General features: G+C 50.4%; 1 protein-coding gene across 1 annotated transcript in view; it reads right to left on the reverse strand.

Annotated features, from left to right (window-relative positions):
• Positions 1-26,685, reverse strand: part of GLRA1 (glycine receptor alpha 1) — a 413,241-nt gene that overhangs the window by 69,504 nt on the left and 317,052 nt on the right. Inside the window, exon 4 of the mRNA XM_078653635.1 lies at positions 4,271-4,494. Within this exon, the coding sequence (XP_078509761.1) occupies positions 4,271-4,494 (224 nt within the window). The remainder of the gene's footprint in view (positions 1-4,270; positions 4,495-26,685) is intronic.

The following is a 26,685-nucleotide window of genomic DNA, read 5'->3' on the forward strand; positions in this document are numbered from 1 at the left end:
CGCAGAAGAATCAGGAGGGGGAGCTCGGCGGATAAGGAAAAAACAAAACAGGCTGCAGCCAGAAAGGCCAGCGTTTTGGGATCTTTTTCATCGCAGGCAGACCAATGAAGTCTCGTGCATTTGCAACATGAACGCTCCGCAATCCCGTTGTAAACACACTCGTAGCTGGGCACAGATACCCAATTCCTCTACGTACACTAAACCAATAATATGAGGAGGGGGCGGGAGCAGCACCCTCTGCCCCCTGCACTCATGCCTGCTCCGGGAGGGGGGGCTGCGATGCTCTTACCTCCTCGCCGAGGAGGAGGCGGGTGCAGCGCCCTCAGGGCACCCTCTGCCCCCTGCACTCAAGCAAGCTCCGGGGAGGGGGATGCGATGCTCTTACCTGCTCGGCGAGTTTCAAGACAGCCATTCTTCAGCCCCGGGCTCACATGCAGCGCGCCCCCCCCTCCGGAGATGCCCGCCAGGTGCCACAAATCCACGGCAATCCAGCAGCTGGTCCACGGCCCCGGGAGCCAGCTCCGCCCGCAGCAGCCCCTGCCTCCGGGCCTCCGAGGAGCCCGTCTCATACAGGAAGTAGAGCGCGCACAAACCCTGCTGCTGCCACTACTCCTGACATCACCGCAGACACGAGCGGCAGCGCAGGCTCTCCGCCCCATTGTTGGGAAGGCAACAATTAAAAACAAGCACCTACGAGGACACGGACGAGGGGAGGGGTGGGGGGGGGGCGGGGAGGCACACGGACAGCGGGAGGGGGGGCGGGAACGGCCAGCACTCACCTGGACCTAGACTTCCTCTGGCGGAGATCGGCCGCACAATGACCAAACGAAACTGACAAAAAAAAAATAAAGGTCCCATATAGGAGAGCCTTTAGAGTAGTAGCCTATTTTAGTTGTGGTTCTGAGGTTATACCAAGTTCTTGCTAGGCCCTGCAGTATCTTCAGCTTTATTTTCTTAAAAAATGTGGGGTCTCCAAACTTAAATAGAAATCCCAGCTGGCTTAGACCTTCACAATGTAATAGTGATGAAAACATTAACCCGATACCCTGGTCTGATGGAATTTTAAGTAGCATTCGGGCATGTGTCAGCTGGAAGGCCCAAGCATAAATCTGAATGTCAGGACCGGCCAGGCCACCCTTCTCCCTACGACGTCTTAGTTTATACCAAGAGATTCTAGCGGTCTTATTCCTCCATATGAATGAGGTAATGTCGCTCTGGATCTTAGCTATCAGTTTCTTATCGAAATAGAGTGGTAAACTGTTAAAGATAAAGGTCAGCCTAGGTAGGATAGACATCTTAACTAGGTTTGATCGACCTAGAAGCGTTAATGGAAGGTGCCTCCAAGAACTCATTAGTTTCCTACATTCTTTAGCCACCATAGTAAAATTTGAATGGGCGATCAGATTAATATCCTTTACAATTTTTATGCCTAGATATCTCATGCTGTCACAAGGTTGTACTGGGAGTCTCGGTATTATACTATTCCATGCCATAACCTCAGCATTGATAAGCCCATTAAAAGATGCTGGAATCTTAACATGGGGAGACCTGTTTTTCGAAGGGGAAATGCTTTCCTGGGAACATCTAGCGAGTCAGGTAGGCCCTAATCTCTCCAGACTTAAATTCCTGCAAATCTCAAGCTGGGTGCAAGCACAAAAATTGGGTTCTACACGCCTCAAGCAACGACCTTTGGGAGGCAGTAGCCAACTAGAATCTTGTTTACTTGACAATCCACCAAAGTCTAAAGAGGTCTCATACTTTTATAATTTAATCCTCGATGAGATAGATGGAACATTTCACCTTCCGGTCCAGCTATGGGGCTCTTTACTGCCTGCAGCAAATCTGAATGAACTTTGGTTAACATCTTGCAACGTTCTTTGGGATATTGTTAAACCGGCCTGGCTACGCAGAAACCATCTTTTTACCCTCCATAGGGCTTATTATTCTCCCCAGAGGTTGTCCAAATTTTCAACAGGTTCACCAGTGGCCTGTTCCCGATGTGGCCAAGTAGCAGCCTCAGATGCTCATATGTTTTACGACTGCCCACGTTTAACATCTTTCTGGCAATCAATAGGCAATACATTAACATCATCAATAGGTTCTACTGTGAACATAGATCTTAGCCTAGTAATCTTCGGGGTTATGGACAAAAAACGTAGTATTAACAACAACCTCTTGTTCTACTCAATGCTGGTGGCACGACGTGAGATTTGCAGGCGTTGGAAAGAGGTCTCTCCTCCGACGCTATATGACTGGAGTACTTCGATGCTTCAAATATCAAAATTGGACCTTTGCAGGACTGGAAATCCCGACAAAAGAGCTTTTTGGTTGAAACTTGATGGGTCCCAATAAATAGAGCTGGTTTTTTTTTTTTTTCTTTTCACCCCAGTTCCAATGATTATGAAGCCATGACACACTCTTTCTGCTCTATCACCTAAGTCCTTGCTCTCATTTAAGGTCAATCGGTGGTAGCGGCAATGGTGGAATCTGGCTAATGGCATACACTACCAAAATAGTATACAAGGATTTGTGATTCTTTGTGAAATCGACATGACTGTAGGGTCCGGGTGCCTCCCTATTACGATCGACCCCCCTTCCAGTCTTGCGCTGTGACAGTTTGTCTTTTTCTCATATCACATTTTCCCAGTCCACGATACTATTGGGCCAGCCATGGTTGAGATGAGGAGCAAAAAAAAAAAAAAATAAATAAATAAATAAACCCCGCCCACGGCCTTGATGACGATGCGAAAAGGGTGGAGAGGGAAAAACATTGCCGGAACGCCCACCAATCGCCTCGGGATTTGACGGACGCCTCTGTTTGCCAATGGCTAGCGTCCATTTATGGAGCTAGCCAATGAGAAACAGAGGCGGTGCCGAACATCCATACTGTTTACAAACGTTTTCGGCCTGGTCGGAGCACTTCGTGCTCCTTTCGCCAGGTCGAAACCTAAAAAAAGAAAAGGGAACACTTACATTTAAAAGTAGAACCACAGCACAGCTAGGCACCAAGGACTGCAACGCAGAAAAAAACGAACAGGATGTTTCTCTGCGGCACTTCCCCCTTTATTGTCACGTGATGGTGGCGCCATGTTGGGGGAAGTGCAAAAAGCACAGCTAGGTAATAGGTTTCTGTAGAGCAGACTAGCTGCTCACTGTTAAGGAATGGGAGGGGGGAGACAGGACGAGGAGGTAATTATCCCTTCATATGTTGTCTCTGCAGTCCGTCCCCTCGACCTCTTCTCCCTTGAATGCAGTTTTTTTCCGTATGTGCAAACGCGTGACGTGAAGGGCCACTGGCACGTTCATGTGGTATCACGTACCAGCCACGCTGTGCATCCGTACCGGCCAAGGCAGCTTTATAACAGGTTGGCCTGACTCAGAGCAGCAACAGCTGCAAGACGTCCAGCCCAGAATTGTATACTCAATACTTGACATAAGTCCTCCTATTCCCAGTTTTAGAAGACATGAGTACTGGGGCCAAGGAGGCCATGGGAGTTGCCCAGCCCAGAATAACACAGCAAGGTTGGGTGGAGAAAACCGAATCAGAACTACTGTATTCTGTAATTTTACCGCCAAACCACCTTTTTATGTTGGCTCTCTTGGCGGGACCCTATCGCTGCTCTCCTTAGATTTCACTGTACTTGAAACAGTCACTGCAATGCAAATATGTGTGCTACATAACAAAGCACATGGTTGTAACATGACTTTAACTATCGCTCCCAGATCACGTGCCTCAAGCTGAGCTTCATTGGCCTGGAACACACTGTCTGAGATCACTGGGGCCCGACTTGTCCCAGCTTGAGGTGCTGGGAGTATCATGTCATTTCAGTGGTGGAGGAGGGGTATTTGATTTTCTAATAGGTGGATACAAACATCTCTCAAATTTTCATGGTCTAAGGTGAGCAGGCCTATAGGGAAACTGCGAGAAATCTCCACAGGCTGCTGCTACCTTTGACATGGCGGTACAGCCGGGGAAGGGTTAGCGCCATGGCAGGCCATCTTGAAATGCGGATGACTGCTTTTTTTATGACACATCATCCTGTTGAGAAGTCTCCATCCTTCTCTGTAGTTTGGTCCATTTCTGTTTAATGTTTTATTCACTACATAGATACGACACCCCTATTGGAGTAGTGATATTTTCGATTTTTCCTCTTCCAGTCTCTTTGCACTGAGTACTCACTTTTAACTCATTGGAATGAGTCCATGCACAGTCACTCCCCATGCTCGCCTACCTCAAGTAACTCTCCTTTCCCCCGCCTCTCGGACTCACCGGATGCTGTAGAGCACATTGCCGTTCTTGAAGATGCGCAGCAGCTTGTTGTCGGTGGTGATCTCATGGAAGTGTGCTCCCTTCTCATTGGCAAAGAACAAGTCAGGCTTCCAGATGGAGTCCAACATAGAGGGGTCGAGGTCCAGCGAATCATCAGGGTACTCACTGTAAGCCAAGCGCGGGTCGTTCCACTGCTGCCGAAGGAAGATGTTCACTCTGTAGTCCTGAAAGGTGGGTGCAGGAAGAGACAGAAAGCAGAACATTAGGACAGGAAGATCCCCACCTTTAGCAATGGTTTGAAGTTGGATTAAACAGGAATGACAGATGCAAACAATTCTTTGGGCTTTAAGGAAGCTTCTAAGGAGTCCCTTTCCTACAAGTCTCCTCTTCAGTTGCCCCTGACTAGCTGCTCAGCCTTCTTTCTCCTCATTAACTCTGGTAGAAAGCGCCTATATACAACTGAGATACCTTGATGGGATATCTGCGTGAAATGCACTGTCCTTTATGCTATACAGATTTGAAGACCGCACTATGACTCGGGAGGATATCATGGAGGTAATTAGGGTGTCCGGAAGGTAATGACGAGTGCATTGGAATAGCTGCTTCTTTGTATGGCGTAAAGAATAATAGGCGCGTTGCTTTTACTTATACTTACCGCTTACTCAAGAGTTCCACCTTGACAGACTGGATATGTCCAGGTGGTGTATCCTGCATGCGTGCCAAGGCTCAGGTAGCCATGCTTACAAACAGTTACAAATAAGTACCCAGCATTTACCTCCTATGTGGGAAGCACACACACTGATCTAAATATTGTATTAGTATTGTGTTTGTGTGTGCTCGTGGCTTTATGCACCATTAAATTGCCCACTAGCACACCTATAAATTACACTAGGCAGAAAATGCTAACCATGATGTATGAAGCACTTTATGAAAAACAAGTTATTGCTAAGTCATCACTATTGCATGAAGATGTCCTTCTTACTGGCAATGCATGGGCAGGGATAAATAAATAGCATTTATTTCTTTGAGTTTCAGCATTAAGATTGGGAGGTGGGGGCAGTGTAGTAACAAGAAGGGGTGATGCCAGTGCAGTGCAAGCCGCCCTTGTGCTGCACTACATAACGTGCTCCGATGAAATGACCGTTGTGCAATTTTTGTTTAATGGACAACAGACTATTTCTATGGGATAACTTAATATCAAAGATAGTGAAAAAGTTCATCACACTTTCTTTTTCTCAGTGACATCACAGGCATGCCCCCCTTGTACCACCTTCTACTTCCTTGTACTGTGCTAGGGCAAAGGACCAGACAGGAACCCACAGAAATTGGGAAGAGCAGATACAAAAATGGTTTATGACTGACCTGTATACTTTCTCTTTATGCTGATGTCTCCAGAGCTGGCGAATGTGTACGTAGTAATGACAGCGTCAGTGGTAGCAAGGCGAAGCTGGGAGTAGCTACCCCTGATTGACACCGATAGATAGCTTCGTTTTTAGGTCTCGCTGAACCAACGCGCATGCGTTGTTCTGCGAGATTATAGTGGGCAAAACAGCTCTTGAAACCAGCGAGGATTTGCCACAATGCATGTGAGTTACTCAGGCGCGACGCTTCCCCAGCCCGCGCTTGAGCTCACTTCTTAATCACACCCCATATGGTGTTCCCTCCCACTCGCTCGCATGTCAAAGGCTGCTGCTCCCCCGCCAATGCGCTCCCGCCCCGCCCTCCCACAGCAATGTCAAGAGCTTTTTTTTTTATTGCCGCGCGGCGCCAATGCTTGTTGTTTTATATTTACATATCAAATATTTTAAGGGCTCAACTTGTTTGCTCTTTCATTCCGTCTGCTTCTTGTGTCACCTCACTGTCTCCCTGCCCGTGCTTCTTCGAGCCTGCCTTTCCTCCCAACCTCGCCTCATCTCTACGCTGCCTGCCTCTCACTGTCCAAGCCGTGCTCGGCTTCTCCTCAGCTCATCTCCCGCCGCGCCGCCCTCATTTCCCCTCGCCTTTTCCACTCTGATACCCCACCACTATCTTTCCCTCCCTCCCTTTGTGTGCGCAGCAGTGTGCCACTGGATGCGCCACGGCCTCTTCTGTCGACACACATCCATCCCTCCTGCTGGATTTTTGTTAATGAGCGGAATCTTAGGCAGTTCTCAGCCCCTGGCGATCTCATCTGTCACACCAGGCCTTTCTACCGCCGTCATTGAGGCGCCTTGGACACCTTCACTGTTTACCCTGCTTCGAATCCATTACCGTTTGCTCCCCCCTCTTCTGCGACCCTGTGAACCCCGCGGTATTTCCAGGCTGCATTCTTCTGGTCATGTTTATTACACGCCCCGTTCGTGTGGACTCCAGTTCCGTTCATCATTGCTGCGTTTAATGGCCTCTTTCTGGTTAATACACGGCGCTATTCTCACCCAATTTGATCACTCATTTATCAATCTCCTTTTTAAACATCTGGTGGCTGCACAGGGTTTCAGACATGTAACCTGCTGACGTCACAAGCTCTCTGTAACAGGTGCATAACACACTGATCTATAGCACTTTATATATTTAAAATATGTCCTGAAGCTTGAGCAATGTAAAAGCATAGCAGGTAACATAAGTTCCGTAGTAGCAGATGCATAATCCTTCCCCCACGCGCAAAACCGTACCCCGCTGATGCACATGCTTCACCGGTGCTGCGTGGTAGTTTTATAAAACCAGCTGATTAGCTTGTCGAAAACATTTGCACCCAAAAAAGGCAAAGCGATTGGGACTCACGGATGGATCAGAGCGTTGATTGGGTGATGTGTGTGTGTGTGTGTGTGCATGCACAGCTAGGAGACGTTTAAGGGGGAGTGCATGGTACGTGGCCGTGCAATACATAGCAGGGACTGCAAGCTTCTTGTGGACTCATAGAGCAGGTGCTCAGCCGTGTCCCCAACAGGTTGATATACGCTGTTGGCCCTCTCGATAAAGAATATTCAGACTGCATGGATGGCAGAGGAAAGATTTTCCTCTTTTGTTAAGCATTGATTTTCCCAAAGGGAGTTTAGTGCGCCTGCATTCACCATTGTGCACTAAGGCACCGTGCACAACAACGGTGGCACTATAGAGCGGAGTCAGTAATTGTGCAGCTTCTCTTCTCTCCCACTCTTACCCCCCCTTTCTTTCATGCTGGCACGTCATTTTAACGCACTACTGAAACATGTGATATGTTCCTCATCTCTGCAGGCTTCAAAGCGCTAGCTTCTTCTGGCTATCGATCGGCATACGCAGTTGGCCCTTCTCCATAAAGAATATTCAGACTGCATGGATGGCAGAGGAAAGATTTTTATCTTTTTGTTTAGCATTGATTTTCCCAAAGTGAGATCAGTGCGTCTGCATTCACTGCCACCGCAGCATCACTCAGCACCACCACAGCACCACTCAGCGCCACCACAGCATCACTCAGCACCACCACAGCACCACTCAGCACCACCACAGCACCACTCAGCACCACCACAGCACCACTCAGCACCACCACAACACCACTCAGCACCACCACAGCACCACTCAGCACCACCACAGCACCACTTAGCACCACCACAGCATCACTCAGCACCACCACAGCATCACTCAGCACCACCACAGCATCACTCAGCACCACCACAGCACCACTCAGCACCACCACAGCACCACTCAGCACCACCAAAGCATCACTCACCACCACCAGAGCACTACTCAGCACCACCACAGCACCACTCAGCACCAGCAAAGCATCACTCAGCACCACCACAGCAACACTCAGCATCACCACAGCACCACTCAGCACCACCACAGCACCACTCAGCACCACCACAGCACCACTCAGCACCACCACAGCATCACTCAGCCCCACCACAGCACCACTCAGCACCACCACAGTATCACTCAGCACCACCACAGCACCATTCAGCACCACCAGAGCACCACTCAGCACCACCACAGCACCACTCAGCACCACCACAGCATCACTCAGCACCACCACAGCACCACTCAGCACCACCACATTATCACTCAGCACCACCACAGCATCACTCAGCACCACCACATGATCACTCAGCATCACCACATTATCACTCAGCATCACCACATCATCACTCAGCGCTACCCCAGCATCACTCAGCACCACCACATTATCACTCAGCACCACCACAGCACCACTCAGCACCACCACAGCATCACTCAGCACCACCACATTATCACTCAGCACCACCACAGCATCACTCAGCACCACCACATTATCACTCAGCATCACCACATTATCACTCAGCATCACCACAGCGCCACTCAGCACCACCACAGCGCCACTCAGCAGCACCACAGCATCACTCAGCACCACCACAGCATCACTCAGCACCACCACAGCACCACTCAGCACCACCACAGCATCACTCAGCCCCACCCCAGCACCACTCAGCACCACCACAGCATCACTCAACACCACCACAGCATCACTCAGCACCACCACAGCATCACTCAGCACCACCACAGCATCACTCAGCACCACCACAGCACCACTCAGCACCACCAGAGCACTACTCAGCACCACCACAGCACCACTCAGCACCACCACAGCACCACTTAGCACCACCACAGCATCACTCAGCACCACCACAGCATCACTCAGCACCACCACAGCATCACTCAGCACCACCACAGCACCACTCAGCACCACCACAGCACCACTCAGCACCACCACAGCACCACTCAGCACCACCAAAGCATCACTCACCACCACCAGAGCACTACTCAGCACCACCACAGCACCACTCAGCACCAGCAAAGCATCACTCAGCACCACCACAGCAACACTCAGCATCACCACAGCACCACTCAGCACCACCACAGCACCACTTAGCACCACCACAGCACCACTCAGCACCACCACAGCATCACTCAGCCCCACCACAGCACCACTCAGCACCACCACAGCATCACTCAGCACCACCACAGCACCATTCAGCACCACCAGAGCACCACTCAGCACCACCACAGCACCACTCAGCACCACCACAGCATCACTCAGCACCACCACAGCACCACTCAGCACCACCACATTATCACTCAGCACCACCACAGCATCACTCAGCACCACCACATTATCACTCAGCATCACCACATTATTACTCAGCATCACCACATCATCACTCAGCGCTACCCCAGCATCACTCAGCACCACCACATTATCACTCAGCACCACCACAGCACCACTCAGCACCACCACAGCATCACTCAGCACCACCACATTATCACTCAGCACCACCACAGCATCACTCAGCACCACCACATTATCACTCAGCATCACCACATTATCACTCAGCATCACCACAGCGCCACTCAGAACCACCACAGCGCCACTCAGCACCACCACAGCATCACTCAGCACCACCACAGCATCACTCAGCACCACCACAGCATCACTCAGCACCACCACAGCACCACTCAGCACCACCACAGCATCACTCAGCCCCACCCCAGCACCACTCAGCACCACCACAGCATCACTCAACACCACCACAGCATCACTCAGCACCACCACAGCATCACTCAGCACCACCACAGCATCACTCAGCACCACCACAGCATCACTCAGCACCACCACAGCACCACTCAGCACCACCACAGCATCACTCAGCGCAACCCCTGCATCACTCAGCACCACCACAGCATCACTCCGCGCCACCACATCACTCCGCACCATCACAGCATCAATCTGTGCAACCATTGAACAACAACTGGTTCAAATATGTTCTCTCAATGTTTCAAGCTTTATTACAAATGTCACAAAAAGATGTTAATATTTCACTTCTGTTCTTGGATTTTCATCACAATAAAATACACTGAACATAATCTTCACAAAAGTTATTTACAAAAGTTTAAGCTATTGCCATTATAAATTACATTCACTTTTATTTAAGTATTAATTATTGAAAAAAATTAAAAGCCATTGTTATTTGTAATATCAATACATCTAAGTCACGTAAATACAAAACATGTTGCATTACAAATGCTATAGGTGTCACATTTGCGAAAGTTATAACTATTGGCATTGTAAATGACAAAGCTATTAATTTAGCTGTTTTCAAAACCAACACATAAATAAAAAAATTGTCATTTACAAGACCAATAGCTCAAACTTTCATAATGCGAGACCTATTGCATTGCAAATGCTTGTTAAAAATAATGTCAATGAGCGAACCACGGGTTCCAAGTCCCCTGTGCTGTTACTGGTTAAAGTAAGCCTTCAGCAAGCACGCCTCTCTAGCCAGGGTGAAGGCCCGAGGGCATCACGCTGATTGGTTGTCCTTAGTGAGGTCATCAAGGTCCGCAGGGACAGCTGCAGCCCTCGCCCCATCAGTTATCTAATCCTGAATGCCACTGACCATTAAGCCCAAGCAGTGCTTTCCTCGGCTGCTGTCGGCCCGCAGCACCCTCTCAGCTTGACGAGTCTGACACGAACTTGGAAGCTGAGTCACCGACAACTCATCCTCAGGGCGGTGACAGAACCCGGAGAGGCCGTAGACACAACTCACGGGTCGCAGGAAAACATGGCCGGTACGGAGCGAAAGAGCCTCTAGCGAATGGTAGGACGCGAGGGGTTACCAGTGGAAGGGAGGGAGCTCGTCAAAAAAAGGAGGGAAGAAGGCGGAAGATGTGACATAGATAGAAGAAAGGAGGAAGAGAAGTATGTTGTGGACGAAAACCATAGGCGGTGCGTGGTACTACAGCATGACATATATGCGAACACACTGACGTGTAGGAAGGCAGAGAGCCACTGTGTCAGCCTTTACTGATTTGTGTGGGGCCAGTGATAGAGAACGTGTGCATTACTTACTAGTAATCTTCAATACTATAATTTGCCCTTCCTCGACCCAGTACTCAAATCCAAGAAACTTCCTTTACCATGCAGCCTTTTCTATGAATATCTTTACCACAGAAATGCCTTCACCATAAATGCCTTCACCATATATGTGTGTGTGTGTACACACACACAAACATACACAAACAACAGCAAGCTCGTACTCCCGCGCTTGTTTTTAAAAAAGAACCCTGGGGGTGGTCAGAGCCAGGGCGGGAAGAGTGGACACTTTTTTGGGGTGGGGGGCATGTATGGACCCCCTCCACAGGCCAATTTTGGCCCCAGATACTCCGTCCCCTGGTGTTTTTCTAGGGCGGGGGCATGCAGGGTTTGGCCCTGGGAATCCCATTTCCCGGGGCCCCTTATCTTTTTGAGGGGGAGGGAGGCATGCAGTCCCCTTCCCTGGGCCGATTTTTGGCCTCGGAGACCACATGCCCCAGGGTCTTTTTGAGAGGGAGAGGGCACGTGGCTCATCCTCCCTGGGCTGCTTTCAACCTCAGCATGTTTTCGAGGGAGTATGGTGATGCAGCCCCCCTCCCCGGGCAGCTTCCAGCCCCTGGGGACCCCATCCTCTGGGGTCTGGTGTATTTCTTAAGGCGAGGGCCCAGGCCGACTTCATCTCCCAGGGCCGGGAAACTAAGTGAAAGGGAGAGGGACCACATGGCTCCATCTACCTGTGCCATTATTGGCCCTGGGCACCCCATCCCATGTGGCCATCTCACTAGCTATGTCCTGGGAAGCCCACCCCCAGGACATAGCAGTTTCCCTGCCCGCATTGGTGTGAGCAGGAAACCTGTGTTTGCTCCCACTTGGTGGGAGCATTTTCAAAACTCCTGACAAGCTGGAGCAAACACTAATTCTGCTCCCAGATGGCAGGAGCTTTGAAAGTGCTCCCGACATCTAGGAGCAGACTTTGGATCAGTTACCCTGCCTGCCCTGATGCGGGCAGGGAAGCAGAACAAAATATTGCAGGGAGCAGCATTAGTAGCTGCTCCCTGTGGGCAGGAGCAATGCAGGCTCACACTTCATGCCTTGAATGATTTTATGGAGGGTGCCCTGGGTGGGCACCAGGGCATCCACCTTTACAAAAATGCAGGCCCCAGGCGATACAATCTCCGGAGCCGACAGCTGCTCAACGAGGGCACTCCTTCTCCTTTTAAAATAAATACAGCCCTCCGAGAAGGGGGCTCCAGGGCTTATTGGGACTCGGGAGGGAGGGCCACGCTGCCCCTCCCCTTTCTTAGTGCATTGGGCCTTGGGGATGGGGTCCCAGGATGTGTCAAAGCTCAGTGAGAGGGAATGCTTAACCCCTCCCCCTTTTTATTATATTTGGCCCTGGGGGAGGGGATCACCAGGGCATAAGCAGGCTCGGGAAGGAGGCATGCGGCCCCCTCCCCTTTTCTATTGGGATTGGCCCTGGGGCATGGGGTCCCTGAGGTTCGGGGTGAGAGTCGCGGCATGCCCTCTCCCCTTAGATTTTCACCCTAGGTGATGGGGTCACTTGTGCCTAAGAAGGCCTGGGGAGGGGGACTGTAAGCCCTCCTCCAGTGTTTTATTGTACGAGCTCCCAGGGGATGGCTGGAGCCTCTTAAGGCTTGGGGAGGAGGGGCACGCATCACCCTCGCCTTTTTATTGGAACTGGCCCCAGGAGATATGGTCCTCAGGGCCAAAGAGTAGATGAGGAGGGGAGCTGCATGCCCCCTTCCCTTAAAATATATGTTTTGGCCCCAGATGATGGGGTCCCTCGGGCCCATGACCAACTCTATGCTATGCAGGCCAATGGCTGTGCACGGTGTATGGTTGGTAGCCTGTTGGGGTTTTAGCAACACCTGGGGGCAGGCCAAGCCATGGCCAAAGGATTTGCGCACTGTGGGGTCGGCTACCTGCAAGGAGCTGGAAACAGGGCCTGGCTGCAAGACAGGCCCTGCTGCCAACCACGCACCGGACACATGACCAAAGGCCCCCCCCTGAGGCCGTGAGCCTAAGCGAAAGAGAGGGAGGCATGGCGTGGAGTTGGCTGCCTCTGGGTGGTTGTCTGCATGGATTTGTATGCAAGGACAGGCTGCAAGCCAGGCCCTTTGTCCAACCTGTGCCATGTGCTATGAAAGGCTGTGCGCAGCATGGGGTTGGCTGCCTGTGAGGGGGCAACCACCTCCCAGTGGGGTGGCCACAGCCAGGCCCTGTAGACAACTTTCAGCTATCCACAGCCAAAGGCCTTGAAGAGCGTGGGGTTGATTGCCTGCGGAGGGTGTGCCGTAGGGCCTGACCGCAGGCAGTGTGCAGCGAGTGCTTGGCTTTATGAATGATAATTAAATACTGATGACATCTCATCGAGATATCATATAGGATGTCATAGACCATGTCATAGAATATGTTTTGAGTGATGTAATATGTGGGGTCATAAGCAGTGCATAGTGGGGATACAAGTTAAAGTTATCTCTGATAACTATAACTGCTGAATTTCTGTATTTTTTTTAACTTCAAAACATTAATTTGGCACTGACATATGCACCTAACTATAACATTACTCTAACCTTTGGTTTGTTCAGTGAGCTCTAATGATTTTGTAAAATAAAACAGATATTTTGTCATACCTACCTAACTATATATGTTTAATGTAACTAAAATATACTTAGCCACGTGAGGTAAAGGCATGTAATATATTGTGAGAATTACTGTCAAAATCTGCAGGTGAGTGATGGTGATGGTTTGTGATCTGTTGAGCAGAATGACGCAAGAAATGGTTAAAGTTAAGAGTTCCAAACACCCTAAGGACCAGATTTATCAAGGTTTTGCATCACCCTTGCAATGCCTAACTGAAATTTAACAAGTCACAAAAGGTTATCTTACATGACCCTGCATCGCTTGATAACTTTTGAGTAACACAAGGCAGCGCAAATCACTGCCGAAATACTCTGTGGCAGGGAGGCGTTCCATGTGTGGAGCGTGTGTGTTCCCACGCATCCGCCCATGGGTTTAGGCACATTCTCAGATATACGATTAGTGGTAGACGTGTGAATGTGTCAACATTCTACACCTCCCCAGGTGAGATGTAACAAGAAGAAATATATTTATTTTTCCTTGTTTTTTTCTCTTTTAATGTGTGCTGCATTCTACAGCACACACTGAAAGAGGAAAATGCCTCACAGGATTGTTTTTGTGCCGGAAGGTGTCCCTTCCTGCACAAAAAAAATCCTACCTACAATGCAGGCACCTTTGCTGCTTGACTCAAGTGTGCCTGCGAAGGCGCTTGCCTACAAAAGTGTGCCAGTACAAAAGAGAGTCGGTCTGAGTTACAGGTATATTAATATCATACAATTATGTAATCATTTAGTTTAACACACAATCACCATCAAATTAGAAATGATTGAAAAGAAATTGTGAATTATTCATTTCATTATCATTGGCATTTATTTTAGCAAAGTCAATGTATGATCAAATTGCAGCCAACTGGTTCCTAACAAACAATAGAAGTACTAATATGTAATTGTAAAATCATTACATTTGGTATTCGAATTAGGTGCTCTCAGTGAAGAGGGAAGGGTAAGTGAAAAAGTGAGGGGGACAGGGTAAAGGTGTTGTGACATAGTTATAGCATCAAGTTAAAAATAGCAAAACCTCTACAAACAAATTAATGAGCAAAGGTTCCCAAATTGCATCACACATAGACAAGGAGAGTTAATCTCGTATTTAAATCCTATGGTGTGTGGAGAAGCAGCGTAGTTCTACGTTTCGACCCCTGGTTACGCTAAAAGGGTGGTTTGCGGCCTCATGGTGGGGTCTTCATCAGGAAGGAGTGGAGAGCATCATGAGACGGTCACCACTTGTCCCGTCTAGAAATGGGCTCGCATCAAGCTCCAAAGATTGTTTCGTGACGTGCTTGCCGTCACTGGGCCATTGTGCACAGGCAGTTCAATCCTCTCAAATGGGGTCAGGAAGGGTTTCTTACTTTCGTTATGGAACTCCCAGGAGGGATAATGCTCCGCCGGCGTCCTGCATCGGAGCGCAGTCATTACAATGCATACCATTACAACGCAAAACTTACCATCCAACACTTACCCTACTGTTGCACCCCCTGGAGTTAGAATAGTAATTTTAACCCCTACACTATCCAACACTTTCCCTACTGTTGCACCCCCTGGAGTTAGAATAGTAATTTTAACCCCTACACTATCAAACACTTACCTTTTATGCAATGTAATGTAATGCGTTGTAATGGTATGCGTTGTAAATGTAGTATGCGTTGTAGTGGAATGCATTGTAAAGGTAGTTTCTAAGAATTTGTTGTAATGGTATGCGTTGTAATGGTGTGCGTTGTAATGGATTTTGCGGTGTAAAAAATGTGTTGTAAAGGTATGCGTTGTAAAAGTGTGCGTTGTAACGTCATACATCCATGTGATTATTGAGTTTGGCCTCCATACTGCTGCTTCTCACCTTTGCAGAGCATAGATGCCACCTCACGGCTGTGTAGTGGGCCTGTCACCTGAGAAAAGGTGAGACCACTGACAATTGAATGTGACAGACTTAACTAAAGGGACCGAGGTAGGTTTTAATGAAGTGCGTGGAGCTCCACTGAACTGTCTGATGTCGGTGAAAGAGACAAATCACTGAAGGGTTTTGTGATGCTAGACTGTAATCTGCTATTAGACTGCACGCTTCTGTTTAGCTAGTGTCACCTTTATTAAAATGGTTGCATTTTGGATTTTTTTTTACAGTTTTATGTAGCTCAATCTTGGTCTAAGGGCAGGGAGAGATTTAAACTCATCTGCCAAGAATCACAAGATGCTGTGTCACGCCCGAAGTCAAACCAAGGGCCATATTATCAAGAACGGGCAATAACATTATCGCTGCTTTAGCGGCAGAAAACTGCCACTAAAGCGGCGATAAGGGGCTTGATAATATGCCCTATAGAATTCCAATTGAAGTCCAGATTCTGGTGTGAAGGGCATCAAACATGGGCTTCTATTGGAATTCTTTAGGGCATATTATCAAGCCCCTTATCGCTGCTTTAGCTGCAGTTTCTGCCGCTAAAGCTGTGATAATATTATTGCCCGTTCTTGATAATATGGCCCCTAGTTCACTAATTCTTAAGTCTGTAGTTTGATCGTTAGGCCACATCCCGAAGGAGACATTGGTGGTGGAGCTGGTAGGGAGAACCGTGGCTCATGACGAGCTGAGCTCGTCATGAGCATGGGAGGGGTTAAAGTATTTCGGGCCTTTGATTGAACAGAGCAAAACTCATGTGAAATGTATAAACCAGTGATGTGTGGACATGTTGGAACTTCTTGAAGAATACAAGGCCAGTAACAGGCAGTGCATGAGGCTGCATAATCCAGGGTGAAAATATGTTGGGGCAGATTAACAAGCCCCATGCGCCACATTTACGCCGCTGTTGCGTCACTTCTGTGATGCAGCGGCAGCGTAAACCATGCTCCACATTGCACCTTATTTACAACGTGACGCATCTAGGGAGATGCGTCACGTTGTAAAGCCCTGCCCCACATGAAACTTGCTTTAGGTTTGATGTGTGCGTCCCAGCGTAAGGTGGGCGATCCGTCGAAGGGACGCCTTGTAAAAGTGATGCAGTGAAATCTACAAGATTTCACTGAGTCACTTTTACGTCCAGGCTGCGTCAAAACCCTGCACCTGCTTGAAGCAGGCGTAAGGAGTGATGCAGCATGTTAGGCATAGGGCGCAACGCGGCTCCAGCAATGCGCCGCCCTTATGCCACAGAATGCAACACGCATCACCTTATCCTTGTGCCATGGTGCACCGCATTGTAAATGCAACGCATTCGTGGTGGCGCAGGGAGGGATTTTTGTGTCGGATCTGTTCTGGCGCATCCCTGCTGATTTGCAGAGATGCACCAGAATTCGGAAATCTGCCCCTACCTTTACATAAAGGGCACGGGGTAGACAATTTGCGTACTGCAAGTATCTATAATTGCATAAAGTCATGCACATCTCCACTTGCCAAACATGCAAGGGCACATTATTGGAAACCGTTTTATCAATGAGCCCTTTACATTTTGGGCAACCAATGAGAAATCTTTATCGCATGAAAGTATGCCTCAAATACAGGGTGATATAAAATCTGTCATGATGTATACTTTACATAATGAGTAATGTGCAAGGCAATGTGTGCATTTAATACAGAACAATTTGGAAATTGGCAATTATGCTTTAAGTACAGAATCATATGAAAACTAGCAACCTCATGTGTGCTGTACATACACAGTAGCGTAGCCAGTGTGTCATCGGCCCTGGTGCAGGGAAGGAAATGTGCCATGGCTGAGTATTATGAAAACTGTCATGGGCAAAGTGTATGTCAGATGCATATCCAGTGTGGAAACTGGGAAGGATGCGTTTGATAAAGGGAAGATAAGTGAAGGGTAAAAACTTTAACCATCACACCGCTGACACCACGAGCCACAGAACTGGCATCCTGAGCATTCAACAATGTGATGATATTTCTATCGGAAGAGGAATGTTGATTGCCATCATTTTCAGTATATAAGAACAAAAGGTTCTGCTGGGCGAAAAATGCTTACACTTTATAACTTCATATTTTGTCATTACCACTGGAGGAAATATCTCTCTCTCTCAATTCCTTTACACAAATAAATAACTACAAACACACATGGGCCTGGTTTCACGTTTCTTTCTTATATTCAATCTTTTTATATCAAAATTACACAAAAGAAGCAGACAGGCTCTTCTAAAGTGACGTGAACAACGTGCTCACGCAGTGCAATTGATGAAACCAAGTGGCTTAATGAATAATGGTAAAAACAGAAGGATTTTTTAAGATTGCTATAGGAGAGTCATTTAAAAAAAAAAAAAATTCCCGACTTCCACAGACAATCTCTGAAGCCCCGACTGTGCAGGCTTAACTTTTCTTCTTATTGCCAGTGTTAAAATCTAATCTTCCGGGGCGTGGCCAAGATGGCGGCGGAGTAAGACGTCTTTTAGAGTCCCTCCGGCGTCGAACTCCGCATAGCCGTGTTTAGCACCTGGAGCACCGACCTATCGGCGCCCCTACTGCCTGCTGTGACCCCCAGAGCGAAGGAGAGAGGTCCGGTGAAGCGCGCTCTCCCGGCGGAGGCTCCGGAGCGACCACTGACCTGCTAGCGATCTGCGGCCCTGTGATCCCCGGCCTCGAGTGGCGAGAGGGGCCGGGCTTTTTGCACCGCGACGGGGGTGAGCAGCGACTGGCGAAGAGCCGCGCACAGACGACTCCTCGGCGCCCTCGGCTTGCGGATCCCCCCGACCAGGGGCGCTGCCTTGGGCCCCGTGGGGGGGCTGCATCGCCCGGGACCTCTGCTGCGACTGGGAGAAGGGTGCTGGCGACGAGAGACGGCGAAAGCGGCGGCGGCTCTGCCTCTCCCCCCCCGCTCCTGAGCTGACCTAGCGGGGGGCTGCCCTGCCGAGGAGCTCCATTGGGGACACTACTCGGCCGCGGAGAACGCCCGGGGGGGCCATCGCGCCGCCTGGTTGTGCCTCGCCTGTGCAGCCAGGTCGGGGCAGAGGGCGCCGCCATTTGCAATCCTGGCCTGCATGCCCCATAAGCGCTGGAGTTGCAGGGAGGGGCCTTGGCCGGCGTTACTCGGCGGCGGGGACCGGTTGCATTACCTGGGTCCTGACCTACGACATCGCCGCCTCTGAGGGGCCTGGCAGCCGAGGGGCCCTACGGGACCCATCACGATAGCGGAGCAGGAGAGGAAGGGGACAGCGCAGGCTCCCGGCCTGCAGACGAGGTGGTGCATGACCAGCACCGCGTGGGCTTGACGATCCCCGGGATGCTGGTGGCCGGCCTTGCCGCCTGCGGTGGCCTTAGGGAGAAGCAGAGCTCGGCTCTGGCACAGCCTGGGAGCCCCACAGCGATAGTGCTCCGTGTGATATCTGGATTTGGCCGGCTGTCCTCCAGACTCTGGCGCTATTTACAAGGCACCCTGTAACGAGCCTCACGTCGCTCCGGGACCTCCGCCGCCTCAGGTGGGTGGGCAGCCCGCCGGAGCCACAATGTCCGCGTCGCAGCGCAAGGGGAAACCCAGCAAGGATGCGCCGCAGAAAGGGGTTCAACAGCCGGCGTCCCCTGGGCCCAGCGCGTCTCCCGGGCCGACTGACGACGAGGCTCCTGCCACCAAGGCCTTTATGAAGGAACTCTTTGCCGCCATCAAAGACGATATCTCAGAACTCTGCTCACAACTAGCCTCGGACCTCCGCGAGGTGCGGCGAGATGTCGACGGCATTGGGGAGCGGGTGGCCACCCTGGAAGATCACGACCTCGATATGGCGAATGAAATGCACCAACTGCAGCAGGATGTTATTCGGCTCACGGAACAAAACCTGGATCTCCAGGCACACACAGAGGACTTAGAGAATCGCTCCCGCCGGAACAAAATCCGCATCAGGGCGGTGCCATGGGATGGAGAGGCTGGTGACTTGCGGGGGTATGTGGAAGCGCTCTTCCTACAGGTTCTTGATGATGCGGACGTTACTGCCATTAGAATGGACAGGGTCCACAGGGTTGGCCTGCCCAGACGAGGAGGGGGGCTACCCCCCGACATTCTGGTGTGCGTCCACGACTTTCTGCTGAAGGAGCGCATCCTTCGGAAAGCGCGGGAAACCTCTTCTATACAGTTCCGTGAACATCGGCCCCAATTGTTTCAGGATTTGGCAGCATCGACTCTCCAGAAGCGGCGGGAGTTTCGTCCTATCACCTCCTACCTCAGGGAACAATCTATATCTTATTCCTGGGGCCATCCCTTCCGCCTCATCTTTAGATGGCAGAATAGACTGGTGCAGGTACGATCTCTTCAGGTGGCCAGGGACATCTTGGGCCTTGACGATGCGACCCCTGAATCCGTTGACGGAGACACCCCTTCGAGGCGGAGGCACCGATCTTCGTCTTGGCAGAGAGTGGGACGGGACAGAAACCTGGGACGACCTGACCGCACGACCAGCTTGCAGGAGCGGGGAGCAGCGGTTGCCTCCGTTACATCAGTAACGGTGCCTTCAACGCAGGGTAGCTCTGGGGCGGCTTGAGCATCGTAACTCAGCTAATGGCGCCGGAGGGGCCCTCCGCCTTCAGGTACTGTGGGTAACTTGTACTTTTGGGAAGACACCACAGACCGGCCCCTGGAGGGCTCGTACATTGGGCCCTTCCCCCACCACGAGGGACGACTACGTTTGCCTTGCGTGGAACCTTGATGGTTTGTTTGTTTTTTTCCGCATGTGGGGATTTTTCTTGGGGTTGGGGGGGGTTGGATTCGGGAGGGTCTGTTATGGGGAGGGGTGGGGTGGGAGTTGGGATGGTTCGCTGGGTTGTTCAGGGGGGTGGTGGTGACAGGAATGCTTGGATTGACGTGAATGCTGAATTTGCCTGGGAGCTTTATCTCTGCCCAAGGGGGTTAGGCTCCTACAGAGGATCTGGTTCGATCCTTAGCTCTGTTGGTCCCAGTCTAGAGAGGCTATTGGCGCGCCCCGGGAGGGTAAGTGGGGAGTGGAACTGAGAGCTGCGCAAGAAGGGAGTGGAACGTTTTGGTGGGAGGGACGGTGCGACTTGGAGAGGGAGGAGGACTCCGGCTGGGATCCTGGTTGGTGTGTGGGGGCGAGTAGACGGGATGAATGCAGCGAAAGTGAACCAATTCTGTTTTAATGCCACTTAATATTGCTACTTGGAATGTGAAGGGCCTGAACTCTCCACAGAAGCGCCAGAAGGTTTGGAGACAAGGTGGTGGAGCCCTCTCAATAGCGGGTCCAACGCTGTGGAACAGCCTCTCAGTTTCCTTAAGACTCTGTAAGGAATATCTTCCATTTAGGAAACAATTAAAAACCTTTTTATTTCAAAACTATTAGATAGGACATGTACTCACTGTCTATGTGCAGGAAGGATGCCAAAGGCGCGGAGATACTCCTCTGGGAGGTGATCCTAGCGCGTTATAAACCCGCAAATAAATAAATAAATAAATAAATAAATAAATACCTGAGTGATCATCAACTAGATGTGGTGGGCCTTCAGGAAACCCACTTGGCGCGTAAAGATGAGCTCCGCCTTCGGCATAGGCACTTCCCCCTTATTTATAGGTCCTCTGCCCCCACCAAACATAGAGGGGTGGCCCTTATGTTCCGAGCGACCCTCCACTTTCAACCACTGGGGATAAACTGCGATAAGGATGGCCGCTGGCTGATGGTTAAGGGGTTACTGCATGATAGGCTCTGTACGTTTGTGGTAGTGTACGCTCCTAATTCAGGGCAAAATAGCTTTCTCCAGGAATTGCTGCGTAGAGTTGAGGCCTTTGTTGAGGGACATTTGATTTTACTGGGAGATTTTAACTTGATTTGGGACAAGGACCTGGATAGCTCCGGTACTCTAAGAACTGATGCCGGCTTGTTCTCCACTGCAATACAGCGTAGGGTGGGTGACTTAGGTCTGATTGATAGCTGGCGAACGCTGCACCCTCACTCCCGAGACTACACTTTCTTCTCTTCTGTCCATCGCTCCTACTCCCGCCTAGACCATATCTTTCTGAGCCAGGCCCTCCGGGGCGATGTCCGCGACTCCAGCATCTTTCCGCTCTCTGTCTCAGATCACAGTCTACTGGTCCTTGGGTTGCGCTGGTCAGCGAAGGGGGATGGTCTGCGCAAATGGTATTTTCCAGCTGCCTTAATTCGGGATGATACTTCTTGTAGGGCATCGCGGAAGGCCATCCGGGACTTCCTGACTCTTAAGCCTGTCTCGGACACGTCCATATTCAATACCTGGGATGCCTGCAAGGCTTCTCTGCGGGGTACATGCCTCGCCCTTAACGCTAATCTTAATAAATTGAGGAGGAAAGAGCGGGAAAGCCTGGAAGCGGAGCTTGCCTCTCTGGAACTAGCGCATAAATTGAACCCCTCCCGACTCACCCTTCGCCCCCTCACGGCGTTAGGGCGAAACTGAAGGCCCATTACAACAACAGGGCGGAGTTCACTCTTCTGCGGCTGCGGCACATTTCGTACTCGCAGGGGGACAAGGTGGGGAGACATCTAGCCCGCCAGCTCCGAGACAAACGAGAAAGAGAATATATTGGGGGCATCAAGGACGGGACGGGTGACCCACTCCACCGGGATGAAGATAAGGCGGCCCTGTTTGGCCGTTTTTATGCTGCCCTCTATAGGAGCGATGACCTCGATCGTGAAGCGCAGAAGAGATATCTAGCGGACTTGCCACTGCCTCAAGTCTCTGCAGAACGGAACGATCTCTTAGCGGCCCCCATTTCCAGGGAGGAGGTGCTGGATGCCATCAAAGCCCTGAAGCTCCACAAGGCACCGGGGCCTGATGGGTACACCGCTCTTTTTTACCAGACTTTCTGGACCGAGATCTGTGACTACCTGGTCGACCTCTTCAACGCGATGGCTGAGACAGGAATCACCTCTGGCTCTATGGCCGAGGCGGTGATCTCTGTCATTCCTAAACCCGGGAAAGACCCCTCTAGCTGCTCCTCCTACCGACCGATCGCTCTTCTAAATATCGATGCTAAACTATACTCCGCTATCATTGCACGCCGCCTCCAAGATCTGATGCCGGTCCTCATTCACCCAGACCAGTCTGGCTTTATCACGGGAAGACAGACTCACGATAACTTGCGACGGGTGATCCATTTGATTGAAAAGCCAACAGATTCCGCATCCCGGCAGTACTGGAGGGTCTAGATGCGGAAAAGGCTTTCGATCGCGTGGACTGGGGGTTTTTGTTCCGCACCCTGGCTGCATTCGGATTTTCGGATAAATTTATCACGATGCTCCGGGCGAACTATAGTGCTCCCCGCTCCAGAGTGACGATTAACGGTCACTTGTCCCCCTTTTTCTCCCACTCCCGCGGTACCAGGCAGGGCTGTCCCCTTTCCCCTCTGCTCTTTGCGCTGAGCATTGAGCCGCTGGCGCTGGCGGTGAGGGAGCACGAAGGGATCCAAGGTCTTCCCTTCACTGGGGAACAACACAAGATCTCCCTCTTCGCAGATGACATTCTGCTGTCCGTTGGAGAGCCGGCTCGCTCGCTACCACATGTCCAGACGGTCTTGTCCGAGTTTGAGGAGTTAGCCGGGTTCAAGGTTAATTTTGGAAAAGCGTATATCCTTAACCTTACACTCCCGCCTGCTGAAAGGGAACGAGTACGTCTCTTGACCCCTCTGTCCTGGGCGACCGCCTCTCTCTTGTATTTGGGGGTCCGACTGACGCCTACCATAGGGGGCCTGTTCTCTGCGAACTACCCCCCACTGCTGACATCCATACGAGCGGACTTGGCCCGCTGGCAGCCCAAGTACATCTCGTGGCTGGGCAGAATCCATGCTCTCAAAATGGTCCTCCTCCCCAAATTTCTTTACCTTTTCCAGGCCCTTCCCATTCCATTAGATCTAGACTTTTTTCGACGCCTTAAGACTTTGATGCTCCGCTTCATCTGGCAGAACGGGCGAGCCCGTTTTTCCTTCTTTACACTGCGCCGACTGCGGACGGAGGGGGGAGTGGGTCTTCCCGACCTGCACCTATATTATAAGGCTGCACAGCTACGAGTCCTTGTGGAATGGTCCCAGCAACTCTCAGAAAAACACTGGCTGCATATGGATAGAAGTGTCGCGGGTCGGTCCATATGGGACCTGGCTTGGAAGCCCAAAGTGGATAGGCCCAGGAACGCCTATATCAGTACCCCCACTAGTACGGTGCTGAAAGTGTGGGACACAGTCTCTGGCGATGACCGCTGGACAACGTTCCCGTCGCCCTTCACTCCTATCCATTTCAACCCGGCCTTCCCCCCAGCGATGCAGGAGGGTCCCTTTCGACTGTGGTGAGAGGGGTGCTGTAGAGCCCTTACCCACCTGTTTCACGGTACCGCCCCGCTTACCTTTGCCAACTGCATGAGAGACTATGGGGTTCCACCGTCTGAACGATATCACCACCTCCAGCTCCTCCACTGGGCTACCTCCGCCGGGGTTGGCGACGCGGCCACGAGGCCGCCGTCCACTTTCGAGGCCTTCCTCCTGCGCACTACCACCATGAAGGGGGCTATCTCCTTCCTCTATAAGTTGCTCCTCACGACGGCTGTGTCACCTCGCCCACGTTATATGGGTCACTGGGAGGAACTACTCGGGAGAGACATCGCTGATGCGGACTGGTCGGGCCTCTGGCGTGACATTACGGCGCACAACCGATCTGTGGCGCTACGGGAAGCCCATATCAAAACACTAATGGACTGGTACTTGTACCCGCCCAAGTTGCACCGCATTTTCCCGACATCCTCGGACCGCTGCTGGAGGGGCTGTGGTTTATTGGGGGACTTCCGCCACATCTGGTGGGACTGCCCGGTCATTCGCCCTTATTGGGAAGAGATATTATCCCTCCTCAAGGACATACTTGGCTATCCGATCTCTGATTCACTTGAACACGTCCTGCTCGGGCTTCGGGACCCTGCTCTTGAACATCAGACGAGAGCTGACAAGCAGATTCTTTGGCTCTGTCTTGGAGCAGCCAAACTCACCCTTGCAGCGGCCTGGAAGAAACCAACCGCTCCAGCGATTTCCCTATGGCACGCTAGACTGTGGAGATTAATGAGTATGGAACGAGTGGCGGACATCTTTCTGGGCAACTTTAAGAATTTCATCTTCCGGTGGGGCCCCCTGGTCCGCTTTCTCTCCCGAGGTTTACCATTGGCGGTTTGCCCTTCCTCGGTGCACGCGCTCCACCTCTTCCAGCTTTAACTGTGCAAAATGTATGTATGTGTGAATGATTGGCTGTCACCACCACGGGGGGTGGGATGGGAGGGGGGTTGGGTGGGGTACTGTTGTTTAGACCTGTTGTTGCGACACCCCAGGCACGTTTAGAGGCTTCAGCATTTTGTGCACGAGACTGCTTGCTTTGACTCGGCTACCCTATATAACACGGCTTCTACTATTGACTTTGGATATCCGCTACACTTTCTTCCGAGACTATTCTGACCTGCATTGTGCTTGCCTCCTGAGATATTCTACCCATATGTAGATTGCATTACGGGGTTGTCGCATATTGTATTGGTTTTCTTTTTCTCTTCTTTGTCTTTTCTGGAAAAAACTAAAAAAAATGTTATAAAAAAAAAATCTAATCTCCCCAACAGAACCTATTGTTACATACCCAGGCTCTGAAGGGACACAGGGTTACCCCATTGGTTATTAACAATCCTTTTCAGAGGAGCACAGTAATGCGTCTGGCACTCTTTCTCCTGTGTTAAAAATATGTTTGACCATTTTACACCCAGTGTTTTTGTGTTGGAAACACAATTTTTCCAGAAGCAAAAACATGATTCAGTGTTTTAACGTACAGCGTCACTATGAACTGTGAGGTACTTTAAGGTGTTGGGAGGGGGGGGGAGGTACATGTAAATAATTCCCTTTAGAACTACCAATAAAATGTATTGACTTTATTTAATACATTAAAAACTGTGTGTTAATTTAGACTGGTTGACGTTAGTTATTCATTTTTTTTATCAGGGTTCCCCCAAGCCCCCCTAAAGATGGCTAATATAGTATTATTGGCCTGAGCGGTTTTTGGTTCCAAGTTCGAAACTGATTGAATGGTACAATGAATGAATGAGTGAGAATGTACCTGTTGAAGAGACAGGTTTGCGATGCATGTGGTAAGTCTCTGTTATGAGAGACTGACATGAACAAGGCGGATGTCTGTTGATCTATTTTGTCTTAGATCATCTGCTTCTGCACCGTTATATATGTGCCACTCTTCAAGGGAACTGTCTCAGTACTGTAGGGTAGTTGCCTTTCTATGGATGTGCTCCCTTACTATAGTGTATATGGGATTCCTCGGGGTATCTGTTAACTTAACTGTAGGTTAGCTGACTTTCCTATGGGATCTGTTTCCTAAATGTCCTACTTATGTCACTGCACAGGCGGCATGTTTACCTTCCTCTGGGAATATGAATCCTTAGTGGAGGAGAGCTGCCACTTTTTTCGGTGGCTCTGTTTCCTCACTGTCATATATATGCCAATGCTCCAGCAATCTGTTTTCTTACTGTGGTACACATGCCGTTCCTCTTCAAGCTGTTTCCTTACTGTACGGTAGATGCCTTTCCTTGGGGAATCTGTGTTTGCACTGTAGCATAGATACATCTTTGCTCCTGGGATCAGATTCCTTACTGTGGAACATATGTCATCCCTCATAGAAACTCTCTGTTACCTAGGTGTAGCATGTAGTTTCTACCCTGTGGATCTGTTTCTACACAATAGCAGTATATATGCTTTGTTTGGGGAGTAAGTGTCTTTAAAGTGGTACATAGGCATTCTTCAAGGATGTGATTCCTCATTCTAGGATAGATGACATTGCTTGGCAGTATGTGAGCCGTACCTCGGTGGATATCTTTCCTTGCGGTAGGAAAGATGCCAATGGTTCTGCAGTGTCATTTCTTCTATGGTAACCCTCTTCGGCTCGGTTTCTACACTGCAGGATACCTGCCACTCTCAGGGGCCCTCTTTCTTCACTATACGCCATACTGCCATTTTTAGAATCCATCAATAGCCTCAGTGCTGGGA

This window comes from Lissotriton helveticus, chromosome 7 (assembly GCF_964261635.1).
Source record: "Lissotriton helveticus chromosome 7, aLisHel1.1, whole genome shotgun sequence".
Taxonomy (NCBI): Eukaryota; Metazoa; Chordata; class Amphibia; order Caudata; family Salamandridae; genus Lissotriton; species Lissotriton helveticus.